Below are 18,621 nucleotides of genomic sequence, written 5' to 3'. Positions count from 1 at the left end.
GTTGGGAAAATTATGCGTTCAGTTCATAGTTCAGTTAAAAGTTCACACACATCACTGCATATGAGACAACCTGTGTGTTTAAAGAAGACTTTGAAACCTGAGGCTGCTTCTCCTCTCAGATCTACAGACCAGATCTCTACTACACAGACACATGGAGGTGACCTGTGAGAGTCCTCCACCTCTGAGGGGTCAACCTGTGTGGAACGTGTCGGTGTGCGTGACATCACCCACACCTGGACCACCGTTGGAGTCGCAGACTGTCCACCTCAAACCCACTGACGCACTCACACCAGACCCTGCTTCCTCTGGTACATCTGCTTCTTCTTCTCAGTTTGTGTTTGTTACTCAAAACTGTGGTAACACTTTATTTCACAGGTTCGCATATGCACCAGCTACATTCCTGAAAAAACTTTCCTTATGATTTCCTAAAAAAATGGGTGGTATTTATTTGTTAATTACAAGGATCCCATTTCCCTTACAATCATAACCGAATTGCGTAGACTTTTCATGGAAATGTCCTGGTAATAAACAGATAAATTCTTAATTTTTTTAAGGAAATTATATGGAAAGTTTCCAGATATTCACTGGAAAATACGGGACCCATAAAATAAAAGTGTTACCAAAATTCTCCACTATTTCATTTGGAATATGGCCCTCTACCTACATTAGGTAATTTGTGCTTAGTATCTTTTGTTGTTCCCCTCTAGCAAAAGTTGCAACTACTCCATCACAGTCATCATCAAAGTCAGAAACCTCTGTTCAAGCCAAACCCACGGATGCACCCACAATAATGTCTTCACACGTTGGTACCTGCTGCTTCTTATCCCAGTTTCTGTTTGGTGTTTGAAATTCTTCCCCATTAGAGTTATATTCACACATCTGTTCGCTCTATCAGCTCCTCCAGCGCGACCAGCATCAGAAACATCTGTCCACTCCACGTCCCCCGAAACCCTCAGGACGGTCCCTGCACAGACTGGTACATTTAAATTCTTCTTGTCCCAGTATTTTTCTTATTTTAAATGTTTTACAACAGGATCTGAATATTACGAGAGTTTTAGGGCCACCAATTTCAGCCAGAAGAAAGTTTTCCAATATTTTGAGTTTACTGAAACGTATGAAATCTGTAATATTCCTCATTATTTTCCTATAATTGGCTGCCATATTCTTTTGGGACAAATTTAACATAAATCCATTATCATAACTTCTAAGTGCACAGCAAAATTTCACCTTTTCTTTTAGAAGACAGGCGCACACACACCTACTGAGCCATCCTGAAAGTTGTGATGGTATTTCACCTCCAGGTGGCGCCATAATGCCGCGGTCGTGAAACTCCTTTGAATTTTTTTTTAGACAAACATCAATGTGCTTGTCTCTGTCCTTATCTATTTTTCTATCTATTTTATCTATTCGTATTGTTTTGGAGGTGTGTTTTTCTAGTTGTTTAACATTTCTCTTGTTCCCTATAGCAACACACGTGACCTCAGCATCATCAGAGACAGAAACCTTCGTCCCTACCGGAGTGACAGGTACGCCTGTTTCTTCTTAGGATCAGAATATTACGTTTGAAATTCAGAAATATGAAAATCACTTCATACACAAATACTTTGTGCTTTATATTTCTGTTGTTTCCTCTAGAAATGTGTGTGACCTCAGAAGCACCATCAAATACAAACACAGTCTGCGCACTCATTGCTGTGATAGGTTAGATTCATTCATTCATTCATTTCCGCAAGTTCTCTGAACTGAAAAATATCAGATGATCAAATTTAACTAACAGCTTGCTCCTGTGCAGTGGTCCTCTGTGCGCTGCTGTTTGTGGTGTGTTTCCTGGCAGTGCGGCTCAGGAGGAAACGCAGTAACAAAACTGTGACCCCTGGACATCCCGAAGAAGAGAAGAACAAGTCGGAGGAAGAGAGCAGATCAAATGACGATCAGTCTCCGGGACAGTCGGAGGACAGAGACCCCGGGGCGGCTTGGAGGAGGCCTTTTACTGGAGTCAGAGCAAAGTCAGCTAATGCTGTTCTTCTTATTTCTCCTTTCTGTGTGTCTGGGAAAGATCGTGTGACTGTACAAAATGAGACAGAGGCTCAGTCAAAAGACGCAGACAGAAAACAGAAGGTGGAAAATCAAACGGAAGCAACAGAAATTGTCACAAACGCCACTGACATGGTCGAGAAAACTGAGAAACAGGCTGACGCCGGCGGGACTGTAGATGAAAACCTTCACTGTGTTTCTGTCATCACAGACACTGTACCTTATCTGAGCATCGGCATCAACCCCAACAGACCAAATGGCGGTCCTCTCCACAAACATCCCACGGACAGTTCGGGTCAGAGATCACAGACGGGAAGAGTTATGGGGAGGATCTCCACCTGGCCTCCGACTGTGGTTCAGTGGCAAGCAAGATGTCAAATGAAGGAGGAAAATGAAACTGAGGAGTTTCCCGGTGGAGTGAAGAAGTCTGAAAACAAAATGCAGCAGCCTTCTGTTTCTGATCCGGACAACAACAAAGAAGAAATAAAAGAAAATCAAATGGAAGATTTACAAACTTCTCCAAACCAAGATCCTTTAAAAATGACCGCAGCTCCCATGAAATCGAAACACACTCAGTCCTCAGAGCTAAAGTACAAGACCACATCTCTCGGTGAGGATCGTTCCCATGCCGACGTGAAGCAAGAGGACCCGGCATTAGTGAGACAGCCAATCAGTAAAACCCAGAATCTGAATCAAGAAAAAACAAGTCAAAATCAAGACCTTAACCCTGCAGGAAATCCTGCACACAAGACCACAAGTAGGAAGAGCAGCAGCAAGGGACCAAATCCAGCTGTGACGAGCAGACAGAGGCCTGAAAACAGAAGCACCGGCTCCAAAGCGCCCTCCGGTGGAACATCGCCAGATGATGAAACGCTGCTGCACGGCAACGAGTACGCCTTCATGGACCTGCTGCACGAAGTCGTGCAGAACAACGGCCGCTGGACCCGAGAGAGGTGGAGGCAGATACATGTCAACAAGCAGCGGCGTTAGGGTGGAGCTACCGCAGGAGTCGGGAAGATAATTCACTAAAAGTTTTCTACACATTATGCAGCTTTATTCTGACACTTTTAAAGTTAAGTAAAATAGTAAAATAACTGACTGCTGTTAAATAGTTAAATTACACATTAACTGTACGTGACCGTTCCTCACGCCGTCGTTTGAAGTTCTGAGATGAAATAAAAACACGCTTTGATTCATTAGATCTGGCTGCATGCAGCATTTATTTGTTCAGATTTCATATGTGGAGAAGTACACTCGCTTCTCATAAGAAATAGTACAAAATGGATCAACCCCTTTTTGACAATGACTTAAAAACAAAGTAGAGGTAAACATAATACGGAGGCTTTCGATAACACCTAGACGACATGCACGTTCCATTCATATAAATACACAGTATCAAATAATGGCTCCAACTTGCAAGCAGTTGACTTGATTATGGGTTTCTCTAGCAACGGGACATCACACTAAATGCCCTGCTAAGTGTACAAAATGTATTGTTCTTGGCAAGCTTGTATATCAAAACATGCTTTTTAGTGTTTACATGCCCCTTGTGATATTGTAAGTATGGAGGGTAGGAGATCTGAAGTGATTTCTTTGTGGTGTGTTGAACTTTATCAGAAGCGAGGACCCAGGAAGACGTTAAATGAATGGATCTGCACACCGATCGTATCCTCCATCAGGGTCGCTCACGCTTTCACTCCTCAGCTCTCCTGCCCTGTAAACTGACTCTTCTGAGGGGCCACTGAGCAAAGAAAAAAAAGCTTATGCTGATTCCTCCAAAGACAAACAAAATATGAGGTTACTTCATAATAACTACAGTATCACTTGTTATTCCTTTGACATTTGCACACAACAAAGTAAGCTTTGCAAACATGTGCAAGGTAAATCAAATCAACAAAATTCATGGCATGTTATTACTGCACATCTGACTGTCTTTGCTTCACAGGAATGGTTGAATACTGTCCGCTGTGTTGCACAGGTTCAGATTAAAGGGTCATGCTGTTATGCTCTAGACATCCCCGCAGAGCTTAGTGCAAAATAGTTCAAGTCCTCTTTCACTTTTTAACAATCAGAAGAGACTAAAACAAAACAGCAAAATGGTAAATGGTGAATTTATAAATATATCTGAGAAATGAACAAATGAAAAGATTAAATACTGCACAGTGACACTTCTATACACAATGTGTGGCCTCTACAGTTTGGAAAGGAGAGAACTTTGTTTTCAGCTCAAGTACGTTCCAAATACATTTGGAAACGGGTTACAGGATAGAAATAGACTTAACTGTGCCTGTCAATATCTGTGCAAACTGTTCTGCCACCAGTCCTACCGCAACTCCGTCAGAGTTATGAAACTGAAGGATCAGGGGGAAAAAAAAAGAATATTTACCATCAAGGTCAAGTGAATTCAAGTTAGAAGAATAAAAAAAAACTAGAGCCTGACTGATACTGGATTTCTATACCAATACTGATATCGATATGAGTTTAAAAAATTAAATAATAATAGATCTGTTGATCATACTTTTCGTTTTTGTCCTGTTGGGATCAACACTTAAAGTCACTAGGAGAGGACGGGGGTGTCACATTGGTTGCTGTGTTATCTTAGCCGGCCCCTTTCCTTTTTTGATTGATAGGTAAGAGACGCGCTCAACTCCATAGCAGACCTGCCTGATTCCTCCCGGTTTCATAGCAACGGCGCACCAGAGAAATTTACCGGTATTTTTTTTTTTTAGCGACAAAAGACCGAAAAGCGTGACTGTCACGCTCAATGCGTGAGACTTGAGAGCCCTGAATTCTCAACAAGAGAGCGATTAGTTCTCTTGTTAAGAATTCAATCGCTGGGTTTCACGGAGGGCAGGAAGTAAGTTACATGTCAAAGCCAATGGAGGAAAAATTAGCAGAGTCCGTATTGCACGGGTTTAAATCCTGTGTTGAGACGGACATACACACAATTAGTCAAACAATATGTTGGACGTGACCCATACCTCATGAAGATGAGCGAGTTTTCCACGTACCTTAAAGATTTTCCGACAATTGAGGCGGTTACTGTTACCGCACCTTTGAAAAAGTGATCACTGCAGACATTAGCAGATTGCTCCTCCCGACCACAGAAGAAGGTTAAAGATCCACCTTTAATGGCGTTGTTCTGCAAGTTTTTTTTAAAAATATTTCTCATCTTTGTGGGTGACTACTTTTGGTACCCTATAATAGCTTTTTTCTTTTTCTCTATTGGAATGATTTGAGCACAGGTAAACTACACAAAACATAGGCATTTTTCCACAGGGTAGATTCTCAGTGTCAGTCAGTTAAGGCCTGAAATGCTTCTTGCCCTCCATCTGTATTTGGCGCCCTCGCGCCACTGTGTCCTGATGTCAGTCTCCTGCCTGTAAACAAAAGGAGAGCTGACAGCCAGGAGACAGTTAGCTTAGCTTAGCATAAACACTGGAAGCGAGTGGAAACAGCTAGCCTGATTTGTCCAAAAATCTGCTTGGCTAATAGTTGTGGCCATGATCTATAACGCGTGAGACACTTTACAGCAAAATAAATGTCAAAAAAAAAAAAAAATCCATAAATGATGACTACAAACCAAAAAATAAACATATATTCTTAAGTTTAACTAAGAAAATAATGTATTAAAAAACAGCTTATAACACTTGGCAAATATGAACTACAATAAGTGTTGCTGAATTATGATGTAAATGAAGTAGTGTGCACTATGGGCAAGTCTGTATCACTAACATTAACGCTGAGATACTGAATGGTTGAGATACGCTTGATGATTCATATTTTGTATGAATTTATCCCTCATTTACCTGTATTCTTTTGGCATTTCTATACTGCAGGTGCACGTCTTACGTATCGGTCAGGCTCTGAAATAAAAAACACTAACACTGCTATCACAAAATAGATGCAGAATGGAACATAATGTACAAATCACTTAAATATATTTACAGAGAAATAAAGTAAACAAAATGGCACGTAGAGCAGACATGATCTGGGACCCTTAAGATAGTGAAATAAATTAACAATATTTACTTTTCAATAATAACTACAGCAAAAATTGGTTTCCAAAAACACAAGAACAGAGAAGGAAATGTTAATATGGCTGATAAAAGTGCCACTACAGTGTGTATATTCACAGATGGCAGTTTGCTTTAAAAAAGTTTGTGCTCTTAAAGAAAATGAAAATCCCATCTGATAAATAAATACAAACAGTCAAAATCTGTAATAAATTAAGGAAAGTGCACATGTACCGTAATTTCCTGGTAAATGCTTGAATATTTACCCTTTAGAGAACATGACTGTGAAGTTGTGGAGGAGGGTGCAGTTGCCCCGAGATTCGGTTCTTTTGTGAGTTTAGGTAGAAACAGGCTCAGAGGAATTCGGCCTGAGTCACGGCACGAGGGGCAACTTCACCCCTGAGCAAAACATGCTGAGTGAAATGATGATTTGATATCTTGTAAGTGCACAAAAAAAAAAAAAAAATCCCCAGACTGTCCAAAGACATCTCATAACAGCGACCAAACCTCTTAGACCTTTGGTTGGGAGGAGGGCGTCGTTTCCAGTGCCTGGTTCTGGGTTTGAGATAGTTTAGCGAGGGCGACGTGTGTCAGTACAGTAGGCGTGTGATTGGAGTCGGGGTCAATGACGAGGCACTCTTCATGCATCCTCCTGTAGCAGCTCAGTGGGAAACAGCAGTTCTCTCAGCGCCGTCCGTCTTTTAACATGTTGATTGTTTGTGGTCTGAGGCTGAGAGACACTTAATGCACACACACTATGGACAGCTGTTCTTGGCCAGAGACAAGTCTTCATCTGTGTGAGACAAACAAGCTCTGTAGGCCCGGCTGGGGGCTTAGAGGTTAAGGGTCAGGGTGTTGAGGACTGAGGGGGGTTTCAGAGGTGAGTCTCGTCTCTCGTCTCTGTGCCAAAGTCCTGCTGGTTCTTGTTGCCGCGCGGCTGCGCCACCTGTGCGTCATCTGGCATGTGTGCCAGCGGGTCGGACCGGATAATGTACCTGAAGAGATAAACGGAACAAAACTTTGGCCAGATTTTTCTTGAAAACATCTTTTAGATGTTGTTACTAGGGATGCACCGATGCATCAGCTGAACATCGATGTGGGCCGATGTTCGCCTCGTTAACTGCCATCTGCCATCGGCAAATAAAGATGGCATTCACCGATGGCAGTGGCCGATGATTATGTGTTGATTTACATGTCGCATGAACAATGTGGAACAGTACCTTTTACATGATGGAGAGCTCGCTGGAACAAAAGCGCGCACTTGCTAGATATGCCGCAGACTACGACCTCCCCGCCACGCTCAGCGCGCACCAGTGGCAATTAATTGAAAACTTTATAACACTCCTCTCCCCGTTTGAACAACTGACAAGAGAAGTTAGCTCATCAGAGGCATCAGCTGCCGACGTCGTCCCCTCTGTGAGCGCCCTGAGACGTCTTCTGAGCAAGCAGGCTGACACAGACCACGGCGTTTAAACAACAAAGACCTCACTATTAGAGGCTGTAAATAAACGCTTCGATCAAATAGAGTATATGAGCCCATGTTCTGCATTGCTACCTTACTGAATCCCAGAGACAAGGATCGCTACTTTGATGAGGATGTTAAACAACGCGCACGAGCAATACTTGACGCGCACCTGTTGCCTGCTGCCGGTGCCGAGGATGGGACGCGCGATGGAGAGAGCGCATATCACCCACAGCGCAAGAGGCAACGACCCGACGCAGCAGGGCCGTCCCTGCATGATATGTTTGAGGAGATTCTGGAGATTTTCCACAACCGGCACAAATGGCACGCAAACACCTTTGTGCGCCATGCACCAGCACGGAGAGTGAGCGGCTGTTTAGCTCTGTGTCTTATATCTTGGATGAAAAGAGAAATAGACTTTGAGTTCTGTATGAAAAATAAACAAGGTGAAGGATAGCCCTATTTATGCTTGTATTTATTAATAACGATTTATTTATTTTCCAATTGTTTTTACGCTTGATGTATTTTCTATTTTTCACAAAAATATTCTTTATTGGGCAATGTAGCCTTGGTACTGAAAAAATCTTTTCATTGATTAGTTAGAACTCTAAGGGCTGTGGAAAGTTATTTTTCAGAAAAGAACTTGTCATGTGAATTAAGGTTATCTTAAATGTCATCTAAAAATTGACATTAAAGGTTGTTTTTGTTTCATAACTTTGTCTGATTGAATTTGTGCTCATTCAAGTATAGTATGATGAAGAGCTGAAAGACTTTTAAAATAGTTCAGTAATGTTTTCCTGGCACAAAATAGGGAATAAGTAACAAAAAGAAAAAGAATCGGCTAAGTTGTTATTTTAAACATCGGCCCACAATTTCACAATGGGTGCATTCCTAGTTGTTATCTCTTGGTGTACACACTCTATGCGTAATTTTCTTCTTTTCTTCATTTTCAATTGGGGGTTTGTAAGAATTTCCATACGGGGATTAATAACGTTTTTCTGATTCTGATTACAAAAATAAAATCTACTAGATAAATGGTAAAAATGAGAGAGTAATGTGTCCTGTGCCCTGGTTCTTACACAATGTCGTTGAGCTCCAGCATGGTGTCAGGAGGAGGATTGATGAGGACGTAGGACAGCGTGTTCTGGTGGTCGTTCATCTCGTCTGTAAAAAGAGACAGAAAAGTCCTTCACAGCTGCTCTGGAGCCCTCCCCCGTCCTCCCCCGTTACACAGTACATCAGCCAGGAAATGAGCCTTCTAACCACTTTTAACCTTTCAGTGAGGACAAAGGCAAAGTAACCCACGTACAGTGGTGTGAAATTATGAAACAAATAGTTATGTTTTTCCTACACTGGCTGTAAAAGAGACGCTTGTTACAACTGTTAATATAACAATTTAATAACTATTTTAAAAATGGCTGTAACCTGTGCGACAAACTGCGCGATGGATATGCCGTTTCTAAACGGCCTAATTTGGCATTTCTTTACTGAACTTTCTTGTTACTTATCTGTCTTCATATACACCACTGCTCATAAATCTGCAAGAAGCTGTTATCAGCCAGTATTTCCCCCTGGCAGATTTACTGGCCAAGCTCCAACTCTGAAATAGTTTGCTGTTCATTTAGCAATTACCTATGTGTGAGGCAAGCTGTGTTTATAGTAGGTGCCGTCACTGATATCAGCTGAATATGTTGCACACAAACGTAAAACTATTCTGCTATACGAATCCAGTCCAGAGCTGGTAAAAGGCAAAAAAAAAAGTCATAATCAGTTGTTTTGTTTTGAAAACTGCCAGGTTGATTTATTATTTTTACTCTTTATTTTGGTAGTAAACATAATTATTGATTGTGTTATATGGTAATAAATTACTCTTAATTTTTGTTCAATTACATATTAATAAAGTAACACATTTTTAAAAATTGATTTAAAGACTTTCTAAAAAACTTAATTATCCCCCTTTTATCTAATACAAAGTAGACTGATAAATTGCTTAATTTACTCTAAATTGTTTCTGCATTGAACCCTTATTACATAAACATTGAACATTAACAGCTTTAACGATATTCTCTGTTGCTTCCACAATGTAACTAAGCTAACCATGGAAACTATTTTACTCTATTTTTAATTTTCTTAATCAATAAGAGGAAACTCATTTTTAACACTCCTCATTCCCCAGATGAGTTACATGACTGTGTGTGAGAGTGTGTTTGTCAGTGTGTGGGTTAATTATCTGTATCTGACTGTATGTTTGGGTGTTGAGTGTTTTCTGGCACCGGCTCCTACTTGCGTTGCGTGATGGACAGAGGAAGGGAAAGGAGGGCACGTGTGTCTCCATGACAACCCACCTGCTTGCGGCCCTTTATAAAGCCAGGCGGGGTGGAAGAGAGAGAAGGGCTAACCGTTACTGACAGGGCACTTTGTGGAACAAGGGGAGGCCCATGCTGCCTGCTGACCCAAACAGGACCCCATGCGCAGCTTCAGAACGGAGCCAACATGCAGACAGCGTCCGCGGCTACGCAACATATCGATCTCCATCGCATTCCTTTACTCTCCTGCGCATTCCACACTGGACCGACAGGCCGGTAAGGCAGCAGGTTGCCATGCCAACGGACAACACTCAGCCCCCCCACCATCCCCCCACAAACTAACCCCCCCCCCCCCCCCCCCCCCCAGGTGACATGTGACACACCCACAGACACAGAGGACATGCTCCAGCATCCGTCAGACTGGACCCAACGCAGAGCGACTCAAACCAAACAGAGTGAAGCAGAACACACCGGGAGTGTGAGAGTGGAAGAGCTCGACCTGCTGCTGGATCATCACCTCCAACTTACATGTGTTCGATTATGCTGGAAAAGGTCACTGATAAGTGGAGAGAGAAGATGCTTGCAGGATTTATGAGTGATGTTAAGGACCGTACCGATTGATTTTCCCTCCTCACTGTGTTTCTGTAGATTACTCAGTGTATTAAATATGGATTATACCATGGCCACAGAAAATACTCATTTCTAATTAGTGAATAGTTGTTTGCTGAAATTGGAGAAAAATATGCAATCCAGTCGGAAAGTATTATGTCAGCGATTTCACTGTTACGGCTCTGTAATCCAGCACGTCAAACAACGGCCAAGTTTAAAATGCTGACTTTTGACAGTTGTTTTTTTAAAAATTATTTTTATTTATTTATTTTTTTTATATAATCATCCAATTTTAGGTCGTTGCAGCAGGCTACTGATCAAGATGGCCACCTGACCTCCACCAAACTGAAGGCTACGAATAACAGATCAATAGTTCCTAATGTATCTAATGTGTATGCAAACATCCTTGTGATAGACAGATAGATAATTCCTTGTACTTTGTGCTTTCTCCACCTTTTTTGGTTATTGTGACAATAAAAATGCTAAAAATCAGCATCACTTGAATTTGTAATCTTATTTGCATGTTCATTTCCCTCCCAAACACAACAATATATAGAGTTTTATTGACATACTTTTCTGAGTATCTTTCCACACACTCCCAGCATCTACAGAATTGTCTCTTGGTGGGTAATTAAAGATAATGAAAGTCAGCACTTCAGCATCTTCGTCATGGTCATCCAATGTGCTGGAGTACAAAACCATCGCCACAAAAAATGTTTCTGGTACTAATACTTGCTGACAGCATAACCGCCACTCTACCGAGGCAAGAAAAAATAAGTGAACCCTTTGGAATCACCTGCATTTATGTGTAAATTTGTCTTAAAATATATATTTACCAAAATATCTTAACAGGATAATGTCAAAATGGCTGTCCGCCAGCAGAGGCTCAGTAGAAGCTGGGTGACAATGGCTCTAATCATCAAAGTATATTTACTACAACTTGAAGCTTACTACTACTTAAAACAATGAAAATCAGCCTTTTGTAGTGGCCCTGTCAGAGCCCAGATCTTAACCCAGTAGAGATGCATAACAGACGTCCTAAGGCTATGGCTGAGCTGTAGTTCTGTAGGAAAATTTTTTATGAAAATCACACTTTCCACCAGCACTGTAAACACTGTGTGTTTAATGGGTGTTTTAATGCAGAAAACCAGGTAATTCCAAAGAGTTCACATACTTTTTCTTGCCCCTGGAAATCAAACTATATTCAACTGCAGGCAATCACAGCAATAATATTAGTTAAGTCTAACTAGCAAAACAAAAACTACTACTTCTGTTTTTGCCTGTGGTTAAGTGGCCATTGTATAAAGTGGTAATATGTTCTGGGGTGCCCTGATATATGAAAATAACAGACAAGGCGGAGGTGAAGACAACTCGACGTAAAGCAAAATGGCATTTCCTCCTCTCAGTTCTTTATTTTCTACACCAGGACACCTCTGATACACACTGTTCTCTATATTACTGAGGTCTATATTTATATTCTACATCTAACCTTCCATCCACAGACACAACGTGTTCTGCTCCACTCTTTAAGCCATACTCTTATGCCCTGCAGTACTCTAGCCATTTGGGACGTCACCTCACAGGAACACAATGCAGAAGAGACCAGATAGAGAGAGAGATAGTAGAGCGAGATAGATTGGCTGCTGATCTACCACTCATTCTGGCAGGACACACACACACACGCACACATACATACATACATACTGTACATACACGCACACACACACACTCATGCAGAAAAGTTGCAGTACTGTGATCAACCAGCTAACCTGACAGCCTGGTCCCCTCTGTATACGGGTGCTCTGAAATGTCCTGCAACTCTAAGCAATGGCATTCACTGTTAACTTCAATGTCCTAATTTGTTCATTTATAATCAACTAGAAAATGTATAGTATCCATAACAGATGAGGCAAAGTGGGACGAAAACAAACGCCTTCTACAAAGGAGTATTTTTGGTTCTATGGATAAATTCAGAGTACTATTCTTCAATGGATGCTGATGAAAGGACAAAATTTCTTTCTCCACAAGATGGACATAACCATAACCACTCACATGTTATAAATGTGTTATAAACAGCACACAAATTACCTTGCAAATATCCTAGATTTACTCGATTCATGACATCGCTCGCAGTGAGATTAGAAACATCCTCTACAAGCCAAAAGGAGGGAAGATAAAAGAGTCAGAGAGAGAAAGAAGGAAGAAGAACAGAGGAGGGGGAAAACAAGACAAAGAAAAAGAAAGATCAGGCAGGCAGCGAATGCATTTGAACTCTTGAAAAGGTGAGAGCAAAGCAAAGAGGCCATGCATTAGTGTGTGCACAGAATCACTTCCAAATTATTCATCTGTCACAAGTTGCAGTAATCCTCACTGACATTCATGGTTCTTAGGAAGATCTTGAGCTTTTGGGGTTCTTCCTGAAACGTATTTAATTGACATGTTACATAATATTTAGCAAGTGCAAAACATCTGGAGTATGATTCTGCCTTTTTTTTTTATTTTTTAAAGCGTGAAGCTGAGAGGAGAGAAGGAACAAAGGAAAAAAGTACAGAAGTGAGCAGATAGAAAATAGGAATGCAGGCAATTGCAGTCTGTGATCAAATGCAATTGAAAAAAGGTTTGGTGCTCCTGCATCGTCATGCACAATGTGTTCACTCATCTACGTGTTGGCATGATCATGACTATGTAGTGGTTCATATGAGTTATGGCACATGGTAGAAGAATCTGATGAGTGTGAAACTAATGTGAGAAAATGAGGTTTTCTGAAGGTTAATGATGATGAGGTGTGATGTTAATGTTCTGTTCTATCGAGACTCACAGCACCACATCTTAATAATAAATGAGATGAGATAAAATGACTGGAACACAGAGTTGGAGTTTTAAATACATTTCTGCAGTGCTCTCATGGCAGAGATAATTTAATTGGCTGAGAAAAGCCTCAGTGGCTGGAGCGAAAGAATCACGTAAACCCCCATCCTTCTTCTATCACGTTTAAGTTACACAGAATTCAGTCAGGCACCCAGACCTGATTGGAGCAAATGCAAAGCTGTGAGCAGCTTTGGCCCTTTTTGTGTTGATGAATACAACCTATTTAGAGCTAACATGGATACTTTATCTAAACAAGATGAAAGAGCTGCTTTTTTTTTTTTTTAAAAAAGTCTGCAGCTGAACAAGATCACCACTTAGACAAATAATTGATTATTTAAGTTAATTTTCTGTCTATGAACATAAATAATAAATTAGTCAACCTGCTGCTACAACTCAAATGTACATGCCATATGGGAAAGTGATTCACAAAAACTAGAAACATTTAAAAAAAAAAAAACAAAAAAAAAAAAAACAAGCTGCCTTAAAATTTGAGATTCTTAGGCTTCACCCACTGAGGACCAACTCAACCAACTATATAATTTCACCAGAGTCTCTGTGACCTTAAAGAAATGTTTAGAAAACAGAGACTCCAATCTGCAAAGAACATCACAAATTTCATTATTATTCATTTTCAGGTGTATCATTTCTGATTACAATTAGGTAATTATAAATTAAATTAAAATAAATAAAAATACAAAATCATTGTTAAAAATCAGCTATACTGTGCTAAGACTTGTCATACAATAAAGTACTATTACACTGAATTACACAACTTTTTAAAAGTCAACTTCTAAATAGCAAAGCACATCAACCGCCAACTACCTCTTTGAATATCATGCCACCAGCTGCTCTACTCACCGTATCCGACGGTGGGCAGGCCCAGGTGCTTCATGCGATTCTTGACCAGCTCAGACAGTTCCTGTCGCTCAGAGCGTCGGTACAGGTTGAGTCTCTGCTGCGAGATGCGCTCGGCTCGACTTGACGGTTTGGCGCTCTTCCTGCTTAGACGTCGTGCCCACTGCATGCTCTTCTTCCTCAGCAGCGGGTGCTCTGATTGGTCGCTCGTGGTAGAGTTTCTGTGGGCCGTCTTCTCCTTCCAGGACTCTCCGCGCTCCCGATGCTCCTCGCCCTGCTCCACATTGATGGACACCTGAGACTGGGAGAGTAAGGTGACAGTGTCAATGCTGGATACTATGTTTGTGTCCGTTTTCTTTTCTTTTTTAAAGAGATACCTGTCTGTAAGTCTTTAATGACTTTGCCCAGAAAAATGCCAGTAAGGTATTTTTCATCTCTGCCTGCTTTTAGCAGGTGACAGCTGAAATATCCAGATTGTTTGGATCTTACCTGTGCATAACTGTCCTTGCCCTGAAACAAGAGAAGGACAAACAGACAAACACCCAAACAAAAAGAGATGCAATGAAAGATGGGAGCGTCCAAAGCAAATAAAATTATTAGAAGCCTCAAAAGTCGGCACATGAAATAGTAAATGCGGTGGATTTACTATTTCACTACCAAGCCACTTACATAACCTGCCACATACTATTGAGAGGCTGATTTCTATTTCAGTAATCACACTGGCTTGTAAATTGTGGTATCCAAGCAAAATTTTCTTCCTTGTTGTCATGTAAGGGTCATAAAAATGATAAAGGAAAAAGAAACAAAAGTGAAGTGAAACAAAGGAAAAAAAAAGGAAAAAAGAGATACATGCAGAATGGACAATAAAAGGTAGGCAGACAGGATGAGAAAAAACAGGAGAGCCAAGATTACCAATTAGATGGGATAAATAAAGGCAAAATGGAAACAATATTGAAAGGAAGACCAGAAGACAAGAAAGAAACAAAACATAAGCATTTAAGGAAAGGAGGAATACAAGAAAAAAAAAATACAGGGAGGAAATGAGCATGAAAAGTGGAATAAAAAAACAGGAAGTGAACAAGGAGAAGAAAATCCTGAAACAAGAACAAATGGAGGGAAGCCAAAGATGCAGCAGGGCCAAGGCCAAACCAGAAGCCAAAGCTAAAGCCAAACCCAAAGCCAGGTATCTGATATTAAGCATGAGATCAAACTGAACTTGCCTCTGAGGTTGAGAACATGTGTGACTCTGTGCGGTAGATCCCTATGGGGATCTCAGCGCTGGAGGAACAAAGCTTTTGAAAGAGTCTGCCGTAAGTCCTGATCCACAGATCCTCCTCTGTGACCTTCATCTGAGGAGAGACAACAACAATCAAACAGTTGATGCAAGTCACACAAACACATTTACTCAAACTTATGAAGCACTTTAGATGCAGGAGCATTCCTACTTACAGCACACAAGTACCCAGAGCCAGGCGTGGTGTCCAGACCCAGAAGAAGTCTTGCAATAGCGATCATGTAGTCCTTAACAAATGACTGTCAAAACAAAGAAAATGACTGTGATGAAGAAGCTTCCAACCTAGTTCAGCTGCAACCAACCTGTACGGGAATTAGTTTTAGACATTTATGTATATATGCTTCCAAAAATACTGAGCAAATCAAATCTATTTAATTATTAAAAAAAAAAAAACAATCTGATGATCACACACTGTTCATTGTGTGCCTGGAGCCTTGAAGACTTGACTGACGTGTGTGTATGCCATAGGTCTATATTTATCTTGACTTCTTCCATAATGAACCAAAGTTCAAACCTAGAAGTCTGTTATCCCACCTGGTAAAGAAGCGTATCCAACATGCTGATACTGAACACCCTGCCTGCAGCAAACGGCAGCCGGAACATGAAGGCCAGGTTGGAGCCCTTATCACGCTCGATCTGAAAAAAAAAATAAAAATAAAAAAAAAAAAGTTAAAATCTCACTTTTTACTTTGTGTTTTCTGAACTATTGCTCTTTAGTTCCATCTTCAAGAAGACGTGGAAATGAAAAGGCCTGTTGGTTTTCACCTAACTTACAAGTTGGTTGAGATACATATTTTTAAAGGACTGTGAAGGTGAAAACTAAAATTGTAGGTAAGAGAAAAAGCACAGAAAGAGGAAAGTAACTATGATGTATTTCTGTGTTTTATTCTCTGTATTCAGACCTGAAAATCAAATAAAGATACAAAAGAGACTCAAAATAATAAGTCCTGTTACTTAATTTGGGGGAAGGTAAGATAGTGCAGCTCAATTTATGTTGCAGATCCATTTCCCTGCCCTTCTACTGAAGTTGGAACAGATTCAATATGTAGGGGAAAGGAGAAAAATGTTTTTTCCACATATTCCTCTATAATCGAGCTCTGATACCTCTTTTGAACACATGGATGAAACGTGGATGGACTACAGAGTTTCATCTTTGTCACTTTCAGACAGAAAAGTGAGTTTCAACATAGATCCTCCATCTTGAACCACTAACCTTCTCGAGTTTGGAGAGAGCGAGCGAGTAGCAGTCCTTGGCTCTGAACTGCATGAATCTCATGTTGGACGGGTGCGTGAGCTCAGTGATGATGCTGAGGCTCGGAAACAGCCTGAGAGTGGTGGAGATAAAGAAAGAGGGATGTCACTGGAGAGATTAAATGTTTTGTGTTGAGGGGAAGACCTGGTGTGGCAGTGATAAATGCTTTTAATTTTAGCTGTTAAATAAAAGAGCAGTTTCAGAGCTTTGGCCACTGCAGTTTGTCTTTGAGGTGAACTCACTCTTTATTCTGGCAAAGTCCGAAAAACAAGCTTTTACTCTCCAGGCATCTTAATGAGAACAGATGCAGACGCTGATTAAGTGAACACCAGATTAAGTGGAAGGTGCCGTTCATTGCAAACACCCACTGACACTTATTTACTGTATGCTTCTATATAGTAAAGCAATCTCTCTGTTACCTGAACATGGTCTGGACGTTGACAATGGTCTTGGCATCTGCCATGTAGTCCTCCTCAGCGCTCATGGTGCTCTCTTTGTCCACAACCACCAAGTTGTCTGCGTAGATTATACCACACTGCAGCAGGTTGTCCAGGCTGGTCCATTCAGAAAACAGCACAACATGGCATCAAATATCTTCTCTTGATAACAGTGGTATAACAAAAATATGTAATGTTCAATATAGTCCATTAATTATTTTACACGTACAGTACACAGTTTCCACAAACACGTGTCTACTACCCATATTTTAGTTTCCTACATTTTTGCAGAATCACTCTGAACAATCTGAAGAAAACAGGAGCCAGCTTCTCCAGCTCTCAGGCTAATACAGACACTAAATAGCATAGCATCAGTTAGTTTAGTATTAAAGTATTAAGCATATTAAAGGTGCGATCTGATTTAGTTAAATCACTAGTTTCAAACTAGCTAGCAGTTAGCGTGGTGCAACCCAGTCCCCTATGTGCACGTCATGCATTTAACATACTGCTAAAATGGGTGTCTATGTTTTATTTGTAATAGCTTTCATGCTGTATGATTTTTGAACATCACTGCAAAATTTTAGTCAAGAAAGCAGCCATTTCTTTTTCATCCTCAAACAATAAATGCATCATTTATCAATCTGCATTCATTAAAAATGAAAAAACAATGAGATGAACATGATCATTAAATTAGTTAATCAAACGAGAAGGTTTTTAAAATTCAAACACCTACTTATCGATTGTGCCAGCCATGAAGTAAACCATTGGAAAGCAGCAAATGGCCTCTAAGAAGTGGTTGTCTGGCCTGCGGGAAACAGGCAACATCATGAATGAGCATCCCACACTAATTAACTTGGTAAAACCCCAATGAAAGATTATGACATTGTTGCTGTAATTTCCTGAAATTTGGTTGTTGATGAGGGCAGAGGGATTTGTTTGAACTGTATCAGTTGATGGTTTATGAGGCAACAAGAGGTAAATATATGCTTAATTCTTTAGTGCAAAAGCAGGATTTAACCGGTTGCTGTGGAATATCCTGCAGGCGTCTCTTAGGCAGAGCTTTTGTGGCTCTCTGCCTGTGTAGTTTATCTGTTTCAGCAACCACAGAGATGTGGTCAAAGTTAATGAGATAGACCAACAAAAAAGTGTGGCTGAAACACACACACAAATGTATACATGCCCTAACACACAAATGGACTTTCCTAGGCAGAGAGAATTTCTGTTTATGAATAATGCAAAAGCAATTTTTTTCCATCTTAAAAGCAAAGGACGGCTATAGATCCAATTTGTTTTAAACTACAAACATATGCAATTTGTACAATATAAATACAATACTATATATATAAATGTATAGTGGTGTTGATAAGCATGTAGGAAAGGGCCAGAGAAAAGCCAGCTTTATTAGCTGCTAAGCCAATCCATATGGGAACCATGCATGAAGTGAATTGGCATACTATCTCATCTTTATTGCATTATGTGTACATAATT

General features: G+C 40.6%; 1 protein-coding gene across 2 annotated transcripts in view; it reads right to left on the bottom strand.

The window, feature by feature from the left end:
* Positions 1–3,248: 3,248 nt before the first annotated feature.
* Positions 3,249–18,621, bottom strand: part of LOC121184650 (potassium channel subfamily T member 1-like) — a 36,011-nt gene continuing 20,638 nt past the window's right edge. For both annotated transcript variants that reach the window (XM_041042450.1, XM_041042451.1), the window contains 10 exons: positions 17,867–17,938; positions 17,116–17,250; positions 16,658–16,769; positions 15,979–16,080; positions 15,600–15,683; positions 15,371–15,499; positions 14,640–14,660; positions 14,154–14,451; positions 8,592–8,676; positions 3,249–7,045 (listed from right to left, as the gene is read on the bottom strand). In XM_041042450.1, coding sequence (XP_040898384.1) covers positions 6,925–7,045; positions 8,592–8,676; positions 14,154–14,451; positions 14,640–14,660; positions 15,371–15,499; positions 15,600–15,683; positions 15,979–16,080; positions 16,658–16,769; positions 17,116–17,250; positions 17,867–17,938 — 1,159 coding nt within the window. In that variant the 3' untranslated portion in view covers positions 3,249–6,924. The remainder of the gene's footprint in view (positions 7,046–8,591; positions 8,677–14,153; positions 14,452–14,639; positions 14,661–15,370; positions 15,500–15,599; positions 15,684–15,978; positions 16,081–16,657; positions 16,770–17,115; positions 17,251–17,866; positions 17,939–18,621) is intronic.

The sequence above is a fragment of the Toxotes jaculatrix genome, chromosome 7 (assembly GCF_017976425.1).
Source record: "Toxotes jaculatrix isolate fToxJac2 chromosome 7, fToxJac2.pri, whole genome shotgun sequence".
Taxonomy (NCBI): Eukaryota; Metazoa; Chordata; class Actinopteri; family Toxotidae; genus Toxotes; species Toxotes jaculatrix.
Note: the sequence above shows the minus strand (reverse complement) of the source record. Positions and strands in the feature narration are given on the sequence as shown.